The sequence below is a fragment of the Rhamphochromis longiceps genome, linkage group LG22 (assembly GCF_057381845.1).
Source record: "Rhamphochromis longiceps isolate RC_006_pf linkage group LG22, R_longiceps_female_GT1.1, whole genome shotgun sequence".
Classification (NCBI taxonomy): domain Eukaryota; kingdom Metazoa; phylum Chordata; class Actinopteri; order Cichliformes; family Cichlidae; genus Rhamphochromis; species Rhamphochromis longiceps.
The window spans coordinates 19154867-19179436 of record NC_140577.1 but is presented as its reverse complement, the minus strand read 5'-3'; the positions used below and the strand labels follow the sequence as shown (position 1 = coordinate 19179436).

At 40.6% G+C, this 24570-nt stretch overlaps 1 protein-coding gene across 1 annotated transcript; it reads left to right on the top strand.

Moving 5' to 3' along the window:
* rmp24 (ribonuclease MRP subunit p24) lies at window positions 1-23689 on the top strand. Its single transcript, XM_085395731.1, has 5 exons — window positions 1-316; window positions 6446-6468; window positions 7576-7796; window positions 22000-22193; window positions 22497-23689. Exons 1-5 carry the CDS (start codon window positions 222-224, stop codon window positions 22681-22683), a joined length of 720 nt encoding a protein of 239 aa, XP_085251857.1. The 5' UTR covers window positions 1-221; the 3' UTR covers window positions 22684-23689.
* Window positions 23690-24570: the final 881 nt, after the last annotated feature.

Sequence of the window (24570 nt, the reverse complement as noted above, 5' to 3'; positions counted from 1 at the left end):
TCGCGACCGGAGGTGGCTAACTGGAACGCTAGTTAGCTCAATGCAGACTTGATGAGAATTAGAATTTTCTACAGTCGTTCCGCTGCAGCTTCTCCAGTAGTGGAAAGGACGCCTGTCTAGTCTCCACTTTGTACTTGTTAAGCCGGCTAATCATTTACGGAGGAAGTTTTTATTTGCATTCGCAGGAGAGTTTCCGTTTTCTCACGTGCATCATCAGAAAAATGGAGATTTCTCCTGAGATAAAATCAAACAGCTTTCTGCTGGACGCTTCTCTGCTGTATAAGGATAGCTGCCCGGAGTTATCGCGCTTCTACATGTAAGATACTTCACTATAACCAAACACGAATACCACTTAAAAGTATATTTTACTTGCAGTCCTTTATTGTTGTGATGCTAGCAAGTGGACGCTAGGTGGAGGTGTTCGCCCAGTGTGACCGGGAAAGTTTCTAGCTCGACGATGATGTCAGGGAAAATTATGATTGTAGCCCCCATTATAGTTCCTTATTACTCAGGCTATAGTTTCGCAGTTATAAGGAACTATAGCTTTGTAACTGATGTCCTGTCAATCATTTTGGGATTGGTTGAGCTCTGACGTCTAACATATTAAGCCACTGTTTAATTCTCATTCTTTTTTCACACGTTAATTTAAATAAGAATGGGTTATGTGCTCGTGCTTTCATTGCTTTTTTATAACTTTTTGTGTTACAGTCACCTCGAGGATAATCGGATCACTGGTGGCTACAGTGAAACTGCAGAAACACATAATACAGTGAAGTCTAAAAATAAGATGTGGCTGCTGCTTACGTTGGTCTTTAGTGGTGCCTCAGGTGTCAATAGTGTTGAAGTTTTGGAGCATGAATTGTTGTACTTTTCCACTGAAGTTTAGCCTGCTGTAGTTCTTCTACAACAGTGACTTACTGTAGCTGGACATGAGCCCATGTGAGAGTCCCAGCCGTGGCTGCTCGTGTTTGTGGGCAAGTTTGCAATGCCTCAGTGATAGTTTCAATTTAAATGAATTACAGTTTGGTGAAATGGTTTCAATTGGTGAGAACGAGACACCTTCCTAACAAGCTCTGAAATCAAAGCACAAGGAAGTAAACAAAGTGGTGGTGGTGGTGCAGACAGTCCCTCTAATCATCGGGTAAGAGAGCCAGGCAGTATGTAAGCCTCAGCCTCATCCTTGTATGGTTGGTAAACAAACCCAAACAGAGCCCTGATCCAGCATTCCCAAGGTGTCTTATTCTTTTTAGATTCCTGTAATTAAGTCTTTGAATTTTTACTCAGAATTAAACACATTAGTTATTATAGCCACTTTATGATTTTATTCATCATTTACAGTTCACTTCTTGAACTTCAAAATTTTGGTGTCTGATAGCCGTTCCAGACATTGGTGATTGCCGTGTTGTGGTGAAAGCTGGAAGTAATTTCAAGAGAAATCCTCTTAAGCCTTTGTCTGTATGTGTGTGTGTGTGTGTGTGTGTATGTATGTGTGTGTGTGTGTGTGTGTGCGCGCGCTCATGCATGCGCTCAGGCTGTGCCCACTTGCTGGTATACAGACTTTTCTTCTTTATTAGGGTTTAAATTGAGCATTAATGCATCTAAAATGTTTTAAAATGTGCATATGTCTGTGTAGGCTCTTTCCACAATCCTTAGACTGTGCATATATGTGTGGACTCCTGCGATTCGTGCATTAGTTGGGTTTCAGCCATGTCCCTGTGTCCTTTGGCTTGTCTTCTCTCTTACCTGAGCCAGGAAATTTGTGGGCAGAACCATGAATGGAAAGAAAAACAGAGGTTTTAATGGTGAAAACCCCAGTCCGGGTCGTTTTCCGGATGTGTGTGAACCCACTGCTGCTTTAATAACATTGATTAACATTGGGGCAGGGATAGCTCAGTAGGTAAAGTGGTCGCCCCATGATCGGAAGGTCGGCGGTTCGAATCCACTTAACGGCTACCCTGAGGTACCCCTGAGCAAGGTACTGTCCCTACACACTGCTCCCCGGGCGCCTGCTTAGTGGGCTGCCCACTGCTTCACTGAGTGAATGGGTCAAATGCAGAGAAAAACAAGTAATTTCCCCATGGGGATCAATAAAGTATCCATTATTATTATTATTATTATTATTGATCTGTTCCCCAGATTCCCCGGCTATGATTAGCTGTGGTATTTGAGAACATTTTGAACACGTTTAACTCTGACCAGCTGTCCAGCAGGCAGGACACAAATCTAAATGTTTGGCTTTGTAACTCAGAGACCTCACTGGTTTTATGCCAAAGTGCCTGGCAGAGAAGACACAATGAACAGCCACTGCCAAAATGTACACTTAGCGCCATGAGCTAATTAAGTGATCCGAGTGATAATATGAGAGGCAGCATACAGGAAGGAACTCATGCTACGAATGAAAGCCTCAGACGCATGCTTTGAATGCACAACTGATCAAACCGTGCACCCGCGACAGGAGAGGAACTGACAATATTTGAGTCGGCATACATTGGTGTACGTGATCAGAGTGCATTGATGTTCTGAATCCTGAGGAATTACGACCATGTCCATGTGTTCCTTTGGGGGTTTCCACTGTCTCCACTTTCTGCAGGCCAATGCGTCACTGGAGTGTGTGTTCTGTGGGTGCGCAATTACTCATACGCTCATACTCCGCATATTTGTAGGAGATGGTGTTACTGCCTTCTGGCACAGTCTTCACCTTCTGCCAGGCCAATGACTGAATGAGTTAGTATGTATGTTTGCATGGGGCATTACACCTATTGTTGAATTCGATGTACAAGTACTTGGTGTGCTTATTGTGGCTCACGTTGTTGAATCAGTGAAGCTTTTTCCAGTAAGTTCGTAATCATAGTTGCGTGTCTGGTAACTAGACCTTGACTGGCTGTTCTGATTACCAAAACAAATATGCATGTCGTCTGCTGGACAAACAATTTGGAAACTTGTTTTGGTTTCTTGTTTTGTCTTTTATTGTCCTCACACAGGCCTCACATGGTTTTCAGTCTAGAAGTACAGCTGCAATTGCTGTGTGTTGGTTAATATTATTGGAACTCTTGAGTAATTAGTGTGGGAGAAATATATAGCAAAAGCAAGAGGGCTTCAAGGCATGATTGTTCCTTAATAACTTCTGATTGTTTTCTTCATTTTGGCTGTGACATACCACATTCCCAAAAGAAATCACCTACTTAGTCGGCCTAACAAACCTAATTCAGGACCAATGTAGTCAAAAGAAGGTTAATATTTCCATCTGCAGTAGTTTATATTTGGTGGCGTGGCTCTGTTTTGGGACCTCCCTGCCTCTCCATGTGAATATGTGGAGTGCATAAGGCAACTGAGTGTAGGCTGAGGTATCTTTTGATAGAATGCCCTATATCAGATTTACACGTAGATTTGTAGAAGGATATCAGCCACGTGTTGTCAGCTCACCCTGGGATCAACTTATATGCCACATTTGCAAAGTAAACAGAGAAATCTAACCCTCTTGTTTGCTAGCTTGAAGCAATGATTTTGTTGCCTTTTTTTGTTTTTTGTTCACCAGTTGACCTGCCAACAAAGCATTTTTGTTATTTTTATTTCAACTCATATCTGCCATTTCTTGATGTATGCTCTATCATCAAGGTAAGGAAAGGTAAGTCGATTCTGGTCATCTGGACACTGTTTTTAGCGGGAGAAAACGTCTTCAGTGTGGACCTCTTCAGCCTCTTCAGAGCCTCAGCCCCAGTAAGCTGTGTAGGCAGAGATCATCCTCACCGATCTTTGATGCCCACCCAGTCATTTCGTTCTAGAAGCAGGCCTGAAATATGACAAACCTCTCATTAAAAAAAAGAATTATCCAAAGGGCAAAGAATTAAAGGTTAATCCAGATATGCTTGGATTGCATTCTCTTAAGCCTCTTTTTCATTAGTACCTACTCAACTTGACTCCAATATGGTTAGGGCCATTACAGCAAGGAGGTCGAAAGTCCTCTGACATCATTTGTATACGACACAGGCTATATTTATTGCTTTTTTTCCAGACTCGGTTACCACGGTGTTGTTTTTTATGTAGCCATTTCCCTCATCGCTGCGTTTCAACAGTACCAGTTTTGATTTTTGTCACTCTTATGAGTCCTCGAGTAACTCCACTGACTAGCCAATGCTGATGGACGCCCATGGAACTCCGGGCAAGTGGCTACAAAAAAAATATTTGGTCCTAGGTATTACCACCTAATGGGAAACCATAAAAACAGAGTTGCGCCAAGCCGAGCTATTGCTGACTGTCCTCACTGACCACTCGAGTGCTTAAGTCAAAAAGCTACATTTATTCAAAACACTTTATGAAGCTCACATCCAGAACCGATTCTAGAATCACCAGTTATCCTAACATGCATGTCTTTGGATTGCGGCATGAAGTTCAAATTCAACCATCCAGGAGATTTGAACCCAGTCTTCCTCCTGTAGGGCAGCATCACTAAGCATGGCATCGCTGTCTTGTTAAATTTGTCACTGCATTTTTTTCCTGCTGTTTGTCACCACCTTTTAAAGGCCTTTTTCCCTCTTCCGTTCCCTTTATCCAACACTTGCCCTCATTTCCTCTCGTACTGTATCACTCCTGTTACATCTTCTCTCAGCAGGAGCAAATGATCCTCAGACTGAGAAGGACCTGCTGGCCTCTTTCGCTGTAAGGTCCAGGTGATGAATGAAACCATGTGAATCGGTGCTGTAGAGGGGCATACTTTCTAGACTATTTCAAGGACTGATTGTGAAGCTGCTACCTGTGCTAGGCCTTTGTGTCTAAATATCTGAATGAGTTACAATCTCCGGTGAAGGTTTTTCAAGACATGCCAGCGGCCCTGTTGTTTTCCCTGATGGTAGCAATAAAATATTCATAATGCTTTTCATTTCATGCTGCAGACAGCACTTCTGTCTATAATCACATTATTACCTTGTAGCCGACACATAATTTCCCCTCACTGCCCTACTGCATCCTCTAGCGCTTCGTTGATCTCCCAGCTGTCAGCAGTTCATCCGTAGGACGCGTATCTTCAGCGTTTATCGCCACAACCGAGCATGCACTTAAAAGGAGATGCATGACAAGTATGTTAATAAGATTTGCACACTGGAAGCAGTCTTTGCGGTGCAGCCTTTCGGAGAGCTGGCTCATTCAGGAAGCTGTGGTAAGGGAGAAAAAGATTCCCTAAAAACATTCCTCGTCTCCGAACTTGAGTCATTCAGTTGTTTTTAGCAGGCTGGTTGTTGGAGGATTGTCTTTCATCTCATGCCAACAAAAAGCTCTTGCTTTTGTTATCAATATGTATACTGTATAGTGGTGATGTGAACTACCATGGGAAATGTAAATCAACTAACTTCCTGAAAAGGATTTTTTTTTTTTTTTTTAAATGTCAGCAGAGAATGATTAAATAGCTTTCCGAACAACTAACTGCATTTCTGGAATTGTTCAAGGTCCATGAGTCATTATCACTTCACAACAGAGTGACAATCCACCACATCGGCCTCATACAGTTTCTCTTCATTTCCTGTATTATCTGCTGACAGGTCGTCTATATAATCTGACAGCTTAATCCAGTCACTGATTATTAAATTGGGGGTAGTATCTAGAGACAGTGATTCAGACTGTGCAGTGACTGATGACAGATATGTTGCAAAGCCCACAGCGTGCTCAGCTGTATCTGAAATCATCCATCAGTACGATGCACCGTTTCACATATGGCGCGGTTGAGAATGCCGGCGGAGCGTATAAACAAACGTCTGCCACCAGACGCCGCGGCAAAGGCCCGTAGGTTAACTCCAGATTAAAGCCGACCCCGCGCGCCCTCCTCCCTTTCCATAAGCAGACAGCCCTATTTCTGTCTGTCCCTGACACACGTGCAGCCGGACAATAAATGTCCCTTTATCGATTTAAGCCCTGAGCTAATTTTAGTGTGGCTTAGTTGTGACTCAGTTAAAATATCTCATTGCGAGTGTTCCCAAAGCGGGGGCAGCCGCATGGGCGGTGAAGCCACTGAATTGGTTTGGAAAGCTGCCCCGTATTGTTTGGGAGAGACCAGTTTTTCCGGTTGCATGTTTTCCACTCCACATAATGGGAATAGATAGTCTTTTTTTTTTTTTCCCGTCCCCAAAAATTGTTTCCATCTTGTAATTTGTGTGTTTGCAAACATCTATTTTATGCAAATATGCAAGCAATAAACATATTTATTTCAATATTTTCCATCACACTGTCTCTTACCTTGTTTCTTTCACTGGTCCAGCGTTACAGGAGTTGTTGTGATGTAAATTGAGAGGAGCATTTCAGGATACATGCACGTTAAATGACAAATAAAGTATTTTAAAAATGCACATATACAAGATGTACATTATTAAAATGATGCCTCATGATCGTGTTGTTGTGTTTTGACATAAACTCGGTTATAATTGAAGTCTCAAACTCGTCTCCTCTTTCTCATTCCCAGGCAGGGGTCTTTGAAGGCTAACGGTAAGTTCACGGAGACGTGAGTCCTTGAACGAACTCTCGTTTCATTAAAATTTCTTCTTCCTGTTTCACTTTTGCATGTTTTCATCAGTTCTGCCCCAGAGTGTAATAAGCACGCACAGAATGCAGTAGTAAGTAGGACCTTGTCACTGGCTTGTCAAGGTTGATAAAACTCACTAAATCCTCCGCCAAATACTCAGAGGCAGCCAGCTGTCTCAAACAGACTGCCCAGTGGAATCAAACACCCACACGTAGACACTCACAGACACACAAACTCTCAGACCCATGCCAGCCGAAACCACATAAAACGGGAGTGGTGCCATTTAGTAAGACTCCTCAGACTTTTCTCCTTAAATAGCACAAAGACTCGTCCCAAACTAAGTAACGTGGTGTTTGTTTGGAGTTCTATTAAAATGATCACATTTTTCTATGGAAATAGAAATATCGACTATTAAATGATAATTCCAAGATCAAACTATCACCTTTCTGTTATAAATCTCATTTCCTCGTTGTTTAAATTGTAAGGGGCCAGTCTCACGCTTGCATATAGTATTGTGCAAAAACCTTGAGCTACCCCTCGCTTCTTTATATTTGGAAATGTTTGTACAATTCTAACGAGTCTGAAAGTCAATATCTGGTGTGATCTCCTTTATTCTTTAACACAACCTGAACTCTCTGAGATAGCTTTCATTTTTTTTAAGTAGTCTTCAGGAATAAAAACCAAAAAAACAACTAGTTATTGGCCAAAGAAAAACCTTGAAAGACCTTAAGCAAGCCTGGAGAACTATTGCTCAAGAGCACTTTCAAAATTCCAAGAAAATCTAGTTACTTGGAAGATAATGTAAGACAAAAAGGAGGGTGGCTCAAGACTTTCAATTCAGTTTATTCAATTCAATATTTATATAGCGCCAAATCACAACAACAGTCGCCTCAAGGCGCTTTATATTGTAGTGTGGACCCTACAATAATACATACAGAGAAAAACCCAACAATCAAATGATCAAAAGACTTTTGTGCAGTACTGTCCATTTCAGCAATTTTTGGTTGTTTGATTGTTATTTTGTTCAAAAGGTACGTTTTAGATTGTCTGTGTCTTTCATTTGCTTTCAGGACCTCTGAAACAAAAGTTCTCCAGTATGCTGCACAACACTGGGGTGTGTCCGTACTGTTGCCAGTGGCTCCACCCTGACAATCACCATGTGCGGCTGAGGCCCAAGCAGCGTCCATCAGCACGGGTGCAAAGTGTCCTGCTCAGGAAGGCCAGAGGCAAACGGCTCAGCCTGGTGCAGAAAAATCTGCTGTGCCGCTTCCAGAAGTCCTCGTCGGTACTGGTGAGAAGGCAAACAAACTACAAATCTAAGCACCTGATTATGTGTTTTACTGCACTGCAGCATATTGTTCAGGAGTACAATGGAAGTGACAATTCAAAACCAAGGCAACACAAGGTGCTTTACATAAAACATGCAGGGCCAAAGGAACATAAAAGAAAGGCACACATGTATTTACAAAGAATAAAAAATAAGATAGCACCAAACACAAGAGTAAACATCACGGACGAGTCCAGTGCAGTGCGAGATATAAAGAAATCTCTCCAAAAAAGGAAGCAACGCATGGCAAACATGGATTTAAAAGAGCAGAGCACACCTCTGGTTATGTCTGGGAGTTTGTTCTGGTTATATGATGCATGCTTCTCCGTGTTGAGTCTTTACTCGGTTTAACCAAGTAATCCCAGCTTTAAGGCTGAACAGTTTCCTCAGCTGTAGTGATGTTAAACTAAAGGTCAGTAGTTATTTTGTGATATGTGGGATAGCTGCTGATATGTGATTTATTTGTGAAATCTGTATTTTTTTAATTGTTGGTAATACGGCTGCTTCTGATAACCCGCCATATTCTAATGATTGTATTCTCTTAAATATCACTTGGACTTTAGTGTGGACTTGACTGCTTATTCTGTAGCTATTATTGACCTCAGAGCATAAATGAGCCAGGGGAGATCTACACTGCCCTGCCTCTCGCTTTTGTAGAGCGAGAGGCAGGGTACACCCTGGACAAGTCATCCGTCTGTCACAGGGCTAACACAGAGGGACAGACAACCGTTCATCCTCTCATTCACACCTACAGCCAATTTAGCATCACCGGGTTTCCTAACATGCATGTCTTAAGATTGCGGGAGGAAGCCAGAGTATCTGAAGAGAAACCTCACAGACACATGAAGTACAGGAAAACTCCACAAGAAAAGCAGAAGCCTGGATGCAAAAGAAAAAGAAGAAAAAGAATGATCAGTTTATTATAACTTAACTAGTCCTGCATTGTCTCATAATCTATTTTTTGAGCCATTTTTGCCATTTAAATCGATGAAGTCATTAGTATTCATTCCACAGAAAGTGTCTGGTATCATTATGGCGCTCCACTTACTGCTCCAGCCTTACAGTTGTCCCATTAGGCTTAACTGTAAGAGCTAATGTTGCTAGAGAGTGCTTTGTCAACATTCACTCTGTTCACCCCACAGTCCTCTCCCAAATTGTTATAGTGGTCCCCTTTGTCTGTCGTCTTAATGGATGGCACCAAGCAAGAATAAAATGTAAAAACAGATTTTGGCCAGCACACACCCACTCTACTGATAAACCCATTTAGATGAGGAAGCTAGTGATGGAGCATGCAGCTATAGGGTCATTTTCCCCAGCACCGGTGATAGCACTGAAGAGCCCCTCTAGCGATCTGACATCAGCCTAATGAAGAGCAGCTTTAGTGGAAATGCTGCTGCATCATTAAAATCTGGTCTGGTTCATTTAGTATGCAGGTATTCACGACACAAAGCACTTTGAACCCACTCTCCACTTTATATCTGTTGACTCTGAGGGCTAAGCGGTAGATAGAGAATGAGAGCGGTAGCAGGATTTAAAAAAAAGAAAGATAGTGAGAGGAATAAATGCAGAATGAAGTTCGAAATATTAAAAGGGGCAAGAGGGAGAAAGGCAGGTAGATGAGGTGAAAGGAGTCAAATCATGGACTGCAAAAAGAGCTGGGACCTTGTGTTATAATTTCTAATGCAGCACTTCTACTTTTAAGGGCTGTTGTGAAGGTGAGATTGGGGGTCTGATAAAGAGATTTATCAGATCCTGGATCAAGGAAGGATACACAACATGATAGTAAGGTGAACAAGCTATACTTGCTATACTTGTTAGATAAAATAACAACAAAGAAATAAAGGGCTGGGCACAATGTCTGTGTAGGTTTCTGCGGTAGTGTCTGTGGTAGTCTTAGGAGCTTGAAAAGAACTATCACGCCATGTTAAAAAGCTCAAATCAAACTCAAGTCATGCTCAAACTGGTTTCTTTAACATGACAATTAGTTCACTGTATTTTAATGGCCTCCAAAGCCAGCGCATGGGTCGTGGGATCATGGATCTGCTGTCACACATGTGGTCCAATCAGTCCCAGACATCCTGTCCTTAAGCGTGTGTGGCTCCCCTGTTATTAAACTCGTAGCTAAACAGAACTATGCTGTGTGTTTTATACTGAAGGCCACTCTTAAAGACATTGAGCCGTGATTATTCACGTTTCCACCGACTCATTTGTCAACAATCATCACGATGAACAGTGTGGATGTTTGTCCATCACATGACTTCCTCGTAAACCAATATGGCGCCAAGAATGTCCTCCAAGGTATTTTTAACCTCTGTTTTCATGGTCACTAGCCTGCCCAATGTTCAAAAGACAGCAAGTCAAGCCACACATGCGGGTCATGATAGACTTGTGCTCAGTAAAAGGGCGATAGCAAGCTGATATGCTTAAAATGCACATTGATAGAGTCGTGACGATAAGAGGTGGAATGTGAAAAGCTTCCTTTGCTTTTCCTCCTTGACACGACGCTGATGAAAAGAGCAAAGCAGCTCTGACAGGAAGAAGGGCTCAGCACGAGCTTGGATAAAAAGATTGGCATCCACTTGGTTTCATAGTTAGAGCATAAAAGGGGAATCATTATTTTATTATTTTCCAAATGCATGAAAAATAATCCACAGAATGAGAAATGAAATGTGTCACAGTGACCATTGAATTTGGCACCTGTTGTTGTTGTTGTTGTTGTTGTTTCATTTTTTAATTGCTTCATTTCAGTGGGCCAGAGTCAAGTGTTATGGCTGTGTACACAGTATATTAGTCTCCTCTTACGGTCAGCCACGTAAGTTTGTTGTGTAAATTTACCTTTGTGTGTTTTTTTTATCTTGAGCAGGAGACAGGTGTTTATTTTAAACAACGTATGACTATTTGTAGATGCAAAGACTCATTTCTCTTGTGCGCTCATTTGTTTTCAGAAGCATCAGAACAGTTACGGGGCCTTTTTGTGGATGAGATTTGTTGTCAATAATGTCAATATTTTTATCGATCTTTTATAGTTTCATATTTGCATTTCTCTCACTTACCTGCATTTAGAAAGTCTTTGCACGAATTATCAGTTAAACTCTTTAACATTGAAGCAGTGTGAATAATCTTGAACATGCACCCTATATGCATGCTCCACCCTATGTGCATGCTCCACCCTATGTGCATGCTGCACCCTATGTGCATGCTGCACCCTATGTGCATGCTCCACCCTATGTGCATGCTTCACCCTATGTGCATGCTCCACCCTATGTGCATGCTGCACCCTATATGCATGCTGCACCCTATATGCATGCTGAACCCTATGTGCATGCTGCACCCTATGTGCATGCTCCACCCTATGTGCATGCTTCACCCTATATGGATGCTGCACCCTGCTGTAATAGGTGCCATTTTCAATGCACATGCCTTAAAACAGTGTATTTTTGCAGTAAATTTAAAAGAGCAGCTTTTCTAGCTAAAATGTAAGCATGCAAACATCAGAAGGGACCACTGGACCAGTAAATACAAATTTATAGTCATGCACACAAGCGATTTGCAGCGTTTATACTCCAGGGTGTAAATCCCCTTGATTTCACACTGTATTGCTATTGCTGTTTGGGGTGTGTGTGTGTGTGTGTGTGTGTGTGTGTGTGTGTGTGTGTGTGTGTGTGTGTGTGTGTGTGTGTGTGTGTGTGCGCTGCCCTTATGGTGGGATGCCAGTGCATGACAGGCTTTCCTCAGCCCTGTGAAGTTGTCTTAGTGCTGCGATAAATCACTTTGTTTATGCGTGCTGAGCGGGTTATCCAGCAGTGGATCTGGGAATAGGTTGGATGCAGCGCCACAAAAGAGGCAGAGACCCTAAATGGAGCGAAGAATAGCCTATTGTCCTCCTGCATTCTTCTCTTCTTCCTCCTTGAGTTTAGTTTTAGACTTTCTATCAGAGTTGCTTGTCACAAGGAAAATGTATTCTGTGCTTTCATGTTTTTTCAGGTGATTAGTGCATGTCTGCATTAGGAAAAATATTTCTGTTGGTCCTTTTATTCATTCTCATTCAGTTCGTTTTCAGAATACAAGATGAACCAGATATGAAGGAGCAAAGTGACAGACCATAGGTCGTTCTGTTTTTGGCACATTACACACGGAGCCATCTTTCTGATGCGACTCAAATCTGTGATTTATTTTTTAAGTCACCACTTCTTCTTGACCTCACTGACCAGCTCTCATTCTAGTACCTTTACACACTCCAGTCTCTCTTGTTACTTCTCTCTTAAGTTCTATCTCAGCTCATCTACCCGACCACAATCTGACCTCTCACATTATGCTTTCTCCATTTCTCCTTCCTTTCTTGGCCATGTCTTCACCACATTTCGCTTTCATTTATCTTTAGTGGAAAATGTGCCGCTTGAGGCCATGACAGGAAACAGGAGGCAGCGATGTCTAGCTGGTGTTTTGCCTGTTTGCTGTCAGGGAGCAGAAAAGGTTCCGCTGAGGGGGAGCAGGATTACAAGAGGGGAAAAAATATTGGGAAAGACAGATGATTAGAGATGAAAGCATTTTTTCGATACAAACAGAGGAGTCACAGTGGGAGGTGGAAACACTCACTCTTGTGCCACGTGTGTGGGTATTTAAGTAAAGCATTTGAAATATGTTAACATCTACATACTGTACGTAGCAATGGCAGGAGTCACGGGAAACTGATGCCAGCTGAACTGACATCCTTGAAGAGCAAACGAAAACCAAAATATGCATAATGTAACATACAGTTTAATTATTTTAAGCATCCACACTTTCTTCTCTCCACTGTCATCATGTCTGTAGTTGAGTAGACATGCGGGATAAACCCCATATAGAGAACTTAAAGTGGTACCACTGCAGCATGTCATCTCTCAATTAACGTCTTGATGCAACTATTAAAAAGTCTGCTTTGGAACTTGGCGTTCCCTCTGTTCGGCTTTCGCATCCTCACTCACCAGCATTTGAATCATACGCTTTCTGAAATTGAATCTGTCAGCACGTGTGTGCATTAATGGCATTCGCTGCATGTCTTCTGTAAAGCCAAGTACGGGCCATTCGTCATCTCTATAATAATCAGGGCAGAGTTCTAAATCCAGATCTGTCTCTGGGCTCTTTTCTTTATTCCTCAGCCTCAAAACTTCACCTGTGTTTTGAACAGCCTGATGGGTGGAGATATATCTCCAAGGTAAAGATTTTTGTAAATTTAAATGCAGACTGTACTCTGTGGTTGTGTTTGTTTGTTTGTTTGTTTTAAACTTACAAATGCAGACAGCTCTAGGTCATCAAATGTTGCTATTGTATTCTCAAACTACTCAGAACTGCATGATTTTATAAATATATTAAAAGTATGTAGTGCCTGGTTTGCATAAACTTCAACAGATAATGTCTGAGGGACTTTGACAAGTATTTCTGTCACTTTTTTTAATTATTATTATTTATTCAGAGCTCTTTTTGAATGTTGGCTGCCTTTTCTTCTGTTCTCTGTCTCTCATGCTGCTTTAATAATATTGTGTTCTGGGCTGTTGGTAGGCCTGCCCATGACTGATGGTGTTCCATTATGTGTTTTTATATCCAGCTATGCTTTTATTGCATTAGCAGTATGTTTGGGATACCTGGATTTAAAGGGATCATGTATTGTTGGAAAATGGGAGTCGTTGCCAATTAGATCCTTTCCAGGTGGTTTTTCATGGTCTAGCAAACTCTGACGGTACTTTTCTGTTTTCATAATTCTTGTTTTGACAAGATGTCCAACACCACTGGCTCAAACGCAGCCCCAAGCCATGACAGAGCCTCCACCATGTGTTTATAGATGGCTGTAGACACTCACTGTTGTACGTCTCTCATAACCAGTGTTGGGCAAGTTACTTTGAAAAAGTCATTAATTATAGTTACTAGTTACTTCTTCAAAAGAAAAACCTGAGTTACAAGATACAAGTAATTAATTACTTGAAAAGTAACTATTGCTTTACTTGAAAAATGAGGGTATAATTGGCCATTTTTGACTACTTTTGATTTTCCCTCTACATTTCACCTTTAAAAACTATTTACTTTGTCAGCTTCAACCGTCTGTTTGTTAAAAAATAGTAACGCGACCGCACCGCATTGTCTTGTTAGTAACGGTAGCGGCCTTGTAAAGATAGGTATAGTAATTAGTTAGATTACTCATTACTGAAAAAAGTAACGCCGTTAGTAACGCCATTACTTGTAACGCCGTTATTCCCATCACTGCTCATAACCACCTCCCTACAAGAGCTTTTCTTTTATACATATAAACAAAAAGAAAAGGATTACAGATGATCTGTACATTCAGGGTAATTAGCCCGTACCTTTAAGGCTGTGAAATAAAAGGAAAAAAGAAGGAAAAAGGGAATTGAAGAGAAGCAAAAACGAGAAATATAAACATTTGTATGATATTTCCCAAAGAAACATAATCGCTGCAAAATAATCCCATTCATTTACTGACTACAATTCAAAAATTTCAAGTTAGGATTCATCACTCCATCAGATCTGTTGCCACTGATTTTCAGTCCAGTTCTTGTGTCATTTGTCATACCTCAGCCTTCTCTCCTTGTTCCCCTTTCTCCAGAATGGCTTCTTGACAGCCACTCTTCCACTGAGACCATTTCCAATCCGGGTTGAGGTAGTAGATAGATTTAAGTGAATGTCCAGATGGATCTCTCAGGTCCTGTGACACGTTTGCTGGATTTTTTCTGTCAGCACACACTGCACACCGTGCCCAGATTTTCATTTTTGCCATGTGTTTTTGTGACGGGATGATAGTGCCTAAAACTACAATTTGGGTTCTCTGCTGTGTGTTATGTGTAGATGCAACATTGGGCTGTCCCTTGAGTTAGCTGCTTGTGTTAAAGATTCACAGGTCAGTGTTAAGTGGCTTCATGAATAAGAAAACAGTCCTCTTAGAAAAACAACAAATGTCTAAAGAAAAGCTTTGAAAGACGCTCGAAAGCCTGCAGAACTATTGTTTAAGACCACTTTAAAAGTTACAAGAAAGTCTGGCACCTTGGAAGCAAAATATAAATAAATCAGGCATGCCTCAAGACTTTATACATTACTGTAGTTTTTTTTCCTCTCCATATCTAAAAGAACCTGCAAACACTTTTCACTCTGGAGTATTAGAAATCAGATTAGCATAGGCAGCAGATGTTGATAAAAACTCACATGGGAGTTATTATGAAGAATTAGAATGTTTTTTTTTTCTTTATCTAATCTGGCTGACTGGAAATAAGTTTGTTGAGGACTGCGGGTAAACCATCATTTCACGTCTTTGAAGCTGTTTCCCGGCGTTTGCTGTTTTTGGCTCTTGAGGCTGACCGGCTTGTGCGATGCAGGACAAAATGTGACCTTTATCACTGACAAGAGAGCGAGAAAGAAAGAGAGAAACAGATATGTTTTTATGGCAGCATGCAGGAGATCTGCATTCAGATCAGGTGTCTGTGTATTTACCAGCCTGCCTGCCTCCAGACAGTGTGACTAAGTGGCTGCATGCACCCAATCACAGAGCAAGGCCATGGCGAGAGGAAAGTTTATACTTCTTGCCTCGTATTGATCCCCAACTGCTCTTCTGCTTTCAGCTTTATTGCGTTGTATTGATGCGGTCTCGAATGACTTTCACACACAGCGTATGTGGATAATCATACTTTGATGTTCACAAAAACAGAACCATCTCATCACACGATAGACATTTAGCACTGATAAACAATTATATGACTTATATTTCTACTTTAGGAGTCCTAACAGACGCTTCATTCTGTGACTCACTCTGCTACTCTACTCATCTTCCTCCTCTTGGGCAGTATTGCACTGCTGAGGTCAGATTAATCAACCAAAGCTGACCTCTGACAGCAGAGAGAAAGCTAGGAAGGGAGGTATTTATGGAGCAGAGGCTATTATTAGCAGGAAAGGTCCATCTGCAGAATTGGTGTGTGTGTGTGTGTGTGTGTGTGTGTGTGTGTGTGTGTGTGTGTGTGTGTGTGTGTGTGTGTGTGTGTGTGTGTGTGTGTTGCAAACAATGTTGACTGCAAACAATGTTGACTACTTATAATCATGAAAATGAGCAATTGCAAAGTGCAGGAATGTTTGTCGTATGCTGGGAGAGAAGAACAGTATGCTCTGGAAGAGAAAATAAAAGTTCTGGCCGATTATTTGATTCGATTTTTTGTTTTAGACTCAGAGAATGTTAAACTGTTCTCATTTGTCACAGTATTGGGTTACACACAACAGTCAGCTTGCCAGAGATTGAACTACAAGAATTACAGCTGCAGGATCTCATTGATCTCAGGTTATTTAAATTGAAAGTTTTCACCTTTGTGAACTATCTAACAGTCTATTTGCTCATTTAAAGTTCAAACCATTACACCGTTCGTAACTTAGACCTGCGTTCTTTCGTTCAGGAAGTCGTGCATTAATCTATGACTTGAGCTTTATTATTTTTATATGCAGAAAGAGCCGCTGCAAGACTGCACAGTTTAGAGGCAATTACACACTCCTGGCAAGTATTAAAATCATGGCATGAAATTGAACGGGAACCTTACTTTCTGCAAAAAAATAAATAAATAAAATGCTTAATATCCCTTGGGGTGTATATAGGTGGTTGTTTATCCGCATTAGCCTTATGCTTGGTTGGCCAATGCGCTGGTTTGTCTGCTGCCAGAATGCCAAGATGAGGAAATCAGATCTCTCTCTGCCACCGATTCACGTGTGGCTCTGCAAGTGCATACGCCGCATGTCGAAGGATTAGCGTAAATTAAACAGGTACACGTGACTAGGATTGCGTTTTAGGTTGTCATGATTAGGGCTGGGCCATATTATACCGTTCACGGTAATACCGGTATAATGTTAGGCAACGATAGGAAAATGAAATATCGCGATAGAATATGAGTAAAACGCGCATGCGCAGTGCCTTTGTTTTCATACGCACATGGCCGATTGTTGAGTGAAACAGATGAACCAGAATTGGTTTGTAAAAATGGTGCAACTTCAGTGATGTGGAACTGGTTTGGTGTTTGTCCGTCAGATACACGACAAAGCACATTTTTTTTTGCAGAACATGCAAGCGGCTGTCGTTATTGTCGTATTTGTCGGACTAAGATGCTCTTAAATCTGGGAGTAATCTGGGTCCTAAACTCCGTATACTTCAGGTCAAACAACACTGCAGCATCACTTAGAGTTAAAAACTGTCTAAATTCTTTCATCTTTAATAAAACGATCAGCATTGCTGCTTTACCAGGTGTAACTATGAAGTTTAACTTCCAGGCATCCATGAAAACAAAATGTATTACATTTAACGGAGTTAGAAGCTAGCAGGAAGCTAGCGGAAGTTAGCTCGCTAGTTTCGCTAGTTACCTAAACATGATATTGCATGTTCTGACTGAGAGATTTCTGAAAAAAATCAAACGTACAGCTCTGCTATCACTTCCAACATAAATGAAGACAGGAAACTAAACAGCAGTGACGTTTGTAGGGTTACTGAAGTTGGGCTAGCTGGTATATAATTATGTGCTACGTGATCGCTAGCAACACAGCTATGTTAGCATAACATACACAGTGAAGCTGGAGGACAAACACTAACACTTTTCCACTTATAAAAGTTAACGTTAAGGTTCCTCATGGTTAGAGACAAATGCAATCGCATGGCAGGATGCTGTAAAAGGACCAAACTTCAGTCAGGAGAACAACTGAGATAATCCATCCACAATACGAGGTTAGTCATTAATATACTGCAACAACATGGGAATAGAGCCGCTGCCAGAGAATTCAACATTAATGAATTAATGGTACAGAAGTGGAGGAAGCAAGAAGAATGAGTTTAATAAAGTTTGATTTATCTGACTGCTTTGTTTCGCTTAATGTGCCTTATAATCCCGTGCACCTTATGGTCCGAAAAATACGTACTGCACACTGCAGTTTAATGTTGCAAAGCACCTCTTTTTAACTTCAGTGGATATTATACATGGTTATGCTCAGGATATGTCAGCCCATTTCTACTGGAAATGCCTTTTGGTTAAACTTTCAGCAAGGAATTTGCATTTGCACTGTTACATTTTATAAAGCTTTAATGTACATAAAAACCAGCTTCTTGTTTAATTTTTAAGTGAAAATAAATGATAGGTTGTCTTTTTGCGCTAGTAATGTTGTGGAGTTGTATTTTGTCTCGCATCAATTATATCGTCAGTTATATCGTTATCGCAAATTTTCAAATATATATCGTGATAAATATTTTTGGCCATATCGCCCTGCTCTAGTCATGATTTCTTATCACTATGCAACAACCTTACCGTCACTGTCGTCTGAGAGTGGACAGCGTCATTTCCTAGGCACTTTCCAGTTGCTGATTAGCATCTCCGCTGTGCACTTACATGCACACACTTTTTTATTAGGGAAAGATTTTTAGATCCTGTCATATCAGCGCTTCATTCGAGCTGGCTAATGACAGCGAGGCCAGGAGAGGATAAACAGCATGAGGTCATCCTAGTTGTAAACATCCATCTGCAACCAGCTGTCTCTCTGTGTTTGATCTAGCCCACCATTAACTATGTGCAGAACAGCAATTAGTTTTCTGTTTAATGATATACCCCCATACCCCCTGTTATGATTTGGTTAGATAAAAATTTAATGATGTATGGGAAGAAATTGTTTGATCATTGCAGAAACAGGAAGTGGTGATGGAAAGATTATATGAAAGTGCAATAAAGCAAACGGTACGCATCACAACATTTATGTAAGTGGATAGGAGGAGGTTAAAACTGGAACTATCCACATTGAATTTGGCGGTTTCACATCCCGTAACTCAAACACGATTGGAGGTCACTGCCAGGAATCTGCCAAAACTTACAACCCTCTATTCAAGTGCATCACAGTAATGATGCAACTGCATGCAAGGAGTGTTTATGAACTATTTTACATTGCTGCAAAAAAACTATGTTATTTAAAAAGTCAGTTACTCCAACTCCAACCAAATATTGTTTTCAGTGGTTTGTGCCATGCAAATATTTTAACTGTGAAAACGAAATTCATAACTAATCAGATCTAATCTGTTTGGCCTGAGGGGAAAAAGCAGGATGGATTCTTCCTGCAAAACTAATATAACTATTTTATCCATTTGTCTAAAATGTCTCTATGTGACCAGAAACTAGTTCCAGTATAACATCTTTATACACCTGCACCTTTTTAATATTAGTGCATTACTTTGCTTATAGATACTCCAGACTTTGTGTGCCTACTTTACTGAACAGCACCAGTTATTCCAAGTTTGGAATACTTTGTTTGAGGAAAGGTTTTTTTTTTCACTGTTGAATGTCCTCTCTCAGCTGAATGTGCCTTTCTACATTTATTTTAGACTCCTTATAAGATAACTGCAGTTTAGGAGATATCCATCCATCTATCCATCGAGGGCTGGAGCCTGTCTGAGCTGTCATACAGCAGGAGGTGGCGTACACTCAGAAGAGGTCACCAGTGCATCACAGGGCTACTCAAAAACCATCAATAATAAAATCTTCATATTCAAACCACATACAATGCATAGATTAGAAATTCCACATTTCTAAAATACTGACCCAAGATAACTTCTTAAAAGGCAGCCAGTTATGCCTTTCCTTATTTTTGTGTCCTACATGTACTGCTACAATGGTGAGTGCTCATACTAAACATGGATTAATGTTTCAATTAGTGAGCACACGCACAACGCATGTGCTTTGCCTCATCTCGGGGTACAGAGTTATATCTAAGCACAGTTGACGTCAGATTTAAACCTTCAGTTTGCAAGAGGCAGCCAGTCAGAAGAAAGGTGGCTTAAAGGCCAGAGGAAACTACCTAAAATGTCTTATTTCAATCAGATCCAGCCCGTCATGTCAATCAGATGACGTGATGGGCCACACCAAGCACATTTATTTAAACAGAAATAATGATTATAGTGCACTATTATTGTGCTTTATTAATTGCTGCATGTTAGGTGTGTTTATGCAAAGCTACTCCTGTTCAGTACAGGTTTTTTATTTATATTATTTTTTATTTTTGCTTGAACACAAAATTCTTTGTGGTTTGAATCTGTTTCACGTTACATCTAGAGTACAAGTAAATAATAAACAGCATTTAAATTATCAGTTATTCAGCAGTATTTACTAAATGCAAGTGTTCTGAGTTTGGATCTTTTGTTAACAAATAGACTTAATCAAAAGATCTTGCATGCACTAGTAACACTGCGATCCATCCTCTAGAGAAAGTCTGGGGTTATTTAGTCCATCTGCTTCACAGAGCATTGGTCAGTCCTCATTGAGCCACACCCCTATGCACAGATGGGTGGGTCAGTTGCTTGGCTTTGTCACTATAAAGCGGGACTGGCAGGCTCCTTTAGTAAACACTTCTCTAACGGTGCGGTAAAAACGAAGAGGAACCCAGAACTAAGTGCTGGTTCACTGAAACCCAACTCTCCAACACTCGGCAGTAGACACCTGTCAGAATCTGAAATGGCTACATTTGTGTCGGTGAGTTTTCCATCTCCTCAGCATTCAGGACTGTCAACAGTTTGGCTCAGATTTGCTGACCTCTGCAGCGGTGGTCTGTTCAAACCAGTTCTAATGTTGTGGCAACTCTGGATAGCTTCTGTCACTACTGGGATTTTTTTATGCTTAGATTTTGGAGGGATATTGAGGTTTTATTGAACACTGTGCACTGCATTTGCTACTTTAAATAAAGTTTTACTTAAGAGGAAAAAAAGTGTAAATGGCTCTTCTGTTCAAGATTTTTATTTTTCCTGTGCTGGAGTTAGCTGAAGTTATTTGACATTTGTTAAAACAGCAGAAAAAAATGGCATATCTTATAATTATAGCAGGGTCATGATGCTGGGATGATTTTCTATATTGTTACCATCACTCAGTTCATTCTGTGGTGTCTTATAATGGGCTGCAATTGATAAGAAGTCCTGCCTAATACTGAAGAGTATATATAAAGTAATTGTGGCTTACAATAGCAGTCAGTTGTTTTGTTTTTTATCTGTTTGTCCGAGTCACATTATGATTCCATAACTTATTTGATTAATCATTGATGGTTTATTAACAGCCTGTGTGCACACCATGACATGTACTGCTGTTTCATGCACCATTTCACTTGGACACACAGTCATAGGCCAAGAGTTATTATGCATGTTGTCTTAAATTGCAAGGATCTCCTGACCTGTAGTTCTACCTTGCAACTTTCCTGCTACTTGTTTTGCCTTACATGGAGTTTATATTTTATTTGAATGCAGTGTGTCTTATTTTGAATTACATAAAACAGTAGGCTCAGCTCAAGCATCAGAGAAGTTGTAGGGGAAAAAATGTTATAGAGTTAAACTAGAAAGAACTAGCCAACAGCTCTGATAGCATCTGCGAATCATGCACAGCTACACCTTTAAATCACAGAATAAGAATATGAAGCTGAATGTGAGCATGGTACATCTAATTTATTGATTAGTACAGTTTTGTTTTTCTTGAGCACAAAGTTCTGCGAGTCTTTGATCTGTTACCCGTTGTAACCTTTCCACATTGCAGTGTACCCTGAATAGGCGAAATTGCATGGCAACAGCCCCACCTTGCCGTCTCATAGGCTAAACACATTGTTTTCCCATCCTGCTTCAAGCAGTCCAACTATTTTCATATCTGCAATGTTCATTGGTAAAATTATCTTTGGCACAGCCAGTGGGAAGAGCCTCAGCTGTTAAGTGAATCTCCTGTCATTAGTAAGCTTCCTCTACCTCATTGTAAACTTTTCCTCAGCTTTGAGATGTCAGTACGTGTCCCTGACATCTGTGAGGCTTGCGGGTTGGCCTGCGTCACCTGTGGCATGTGCACCATTTTTATTACAGCTAGTCAGGCCCAAGTCCACACCAAACTGTTGTGCGTCCCAGAGAAAGCCATTAAACTGTGGAAATGGTGAGTTTTGATGAAAAATAATAGCTAGAATGACAAAAAGCTTCACCTTCCTCTCTAGGATTTACATAATTTGTTGAAATTATACACAAGAAGTTTCAACGGATTTCCTTCCAAGTACTCCTCTGGGGATGCCATGTATGCCTTCACCTCAAAACCTCATTGTGTATGAGCGCAGTGTAGACGCAGAGCATGCATTATTAATGGATATGTTCCTTTCCTTCTCCTTATCCCAGATGGCCACCTGCCATGCCTGCAATAAGACATCCAGGTACAAGGGGGTGAACAGGGATTTTATAGCTACCTTCGCTAAGACCCACAACACACCAGGGAGTGCTGGCAAGCACAAAACCCCACAGTCAACCAGCAGATCCAGCATGAATGCCCACAAGACTCCTGGCAAGGACAGGGCGCCTGCTCATACACCGAGGTAAGTTTATTTTGGTTTGCTGTTACTAATATGCGCAGAGCCAAAAGTTTAGTTACAGCCTTGCTTGATTAAACTTAGTTGGTTCTGCAGACATATGAGACAGTGATGTGTCAGGCATGTTGGGATTTGAGTGATTGAGTTTCTATTAAGTCAGCATTAAGGGAACAAGATGTGCGGGCGGCACGTGTTGGTTCCACGTTTTTCGGATCGTGTCGCTGGTGATAGCTTGCTTTTAACATTTCCTGCTAACCAACAAAATCTTAAGTTACTGTAACTCTTAACTGAACTCTTCCTTCTCTCTAGATTCTCCTCCTCCTCCTCCACCTCCACCTCCACTACTACCACTTCAGGATCAGGCTCAGGCTCAGCTTCCTCCAAGCCTCCTAAAATTAGAAACTGGTTTGTCCGACATCTAAGCAAGATTCTCCAGCGAGAGGACAACCAGGGCACCAAGAAGGGGGGCTTGAAAGATTTTCTCTCCTCACTTTGAGCATCTTAAGATTATATGCGCTTTATCTTTGTGAATACTCTTAAAAAACAAAGAAATGGGAGGAGGCCCGTGTCGTAATCTGTGTAATCCAGAGCATCAGAACTTGAGAAACTAGTTGAGTTTCCAAGCCAGTGAAAAGGCACACAGTTTGTCCAACAGCGCGACAGTTGCTGGGCGGATTGGAGCGGCGCTCCTAGAATCCTGAATTGTAACCGGGGGCACCGAGGTCGCTATTTCAGCTGTCAGTCAGTTTCTGCATCTTCTGCACAGTCAGAAAGACGGGCGGACTTCTTTTCATCTAATTTAACACATCCCCCGTTTGTAAACTCCCGAACTGTGGATGTTGAAGGATTATAAAGTATTTATTTATCAAATTGCCGAAGCATCACAGGAAATCCGGCTTTTCTCTGTGGTGGCATTTGTGGCATGACGAGCTGGTTTACATATATATTTTCTCCATTTTCTAATGTTACAAAAATAGATTTATATAGAAAATATATACCTTTAACTACAATTCATGCTATTTGATGTTCAAACTTTTGTATTTGATTTATTTACTTATTTCAGCTTTCAGTTCTCTCCAGTGGGAACATTTTTCTGTTTGTTTGTTTTTTTTTATTACAAAGTTGAAATATAGAAGTGATAAATGTAAATATCTCATTGTTACATATTTGTAAATGCATACAAATCAATCACCAATGAAAATATTTGATTATCATTCAGAATGGGACTCACCAGTCACTGTTTACAATGAAAAGGCACATCTGCCAAACATCTGTAGACTTACAATTAGTGTCATCTAAACTTTACATTTTCTTTTGATACTTTCTTTGGCTACATGCTTTTGCACCATTGCTCTATTAAATATGACTTGTGTGTTTTTTGTAATGTCTGATTACTTACGGTTGTAGATTAGCTGTTCAGTGAACACACATTTGTTTAAATCCTGAAATACCTCACATTTATATTTCACTGTGAAATACCTGAAATAAAACTGTGTCTTTCAGTCTGTGAAAGTAGGCTCTTTACTTTGTTGCTCTGTTTACTGCTGCTTTTATGTACTGTCTGCTGATAAATGCACATATTATATGACTATATATTTGGTATTCAGTATGCAATATCAGTTCTTGCCTACAATCTAGAAACTGAGCAATGTTTAAGACACTAAGATATGGCTGCAAGAAAAATGTGATCAATAACTTTAGAAAAATTAGCTTAAAAAAACGAAATAAATACACTCATCAGCCACTTTATTAGGTACACCTTGCTAGTGCCAGGTTGGATACTCTTTGGATATTTTCTCCTTTTCAGGTTATTGTCAGTAAACTCTTCTGTGGGAAAATACGAGTGGATCGGAAGCTTCTGACATATGCCATCATGTCCTCTTGAACATGTCTATATGCCTAAATGCAGTTTTAAAAGAATGTATTTATAGAGATCTTTAATGCCCTCATGGGGGAAAAGGCTTTGCAGACACTAGTCCGACGTAATATATATATTTAAAACTTAGATCCAAATGAACTCCGATGTTACCATGACTCAAATTATTCAAAATTTATTTAATAACGCAATAAGCAGATTGGAGCCATCTGAATCTATTACTAATTTTTAGGAAAGCCAAACCTTTACCTTCAAATGGAAGCATTTGAAACGCAACATGCATGAAAAGATGCTAAAGGCGCACGCTTTTGGTTTGTTCCGTTGATGTTAAAGGTCACTTAAACGAGGTACAGATGATCTAAAACATACAGTGACATTTTGTTTCCAGTATCCTGTTATTAAGATTAAAACTGCCAAACTAGAAAATCATAGAAAATGGGTTGGGAAACGGATTCAATAAGGGAAGAATAAACATTTTTATCAGTGTTTACGGCTGAGAGAAACTGT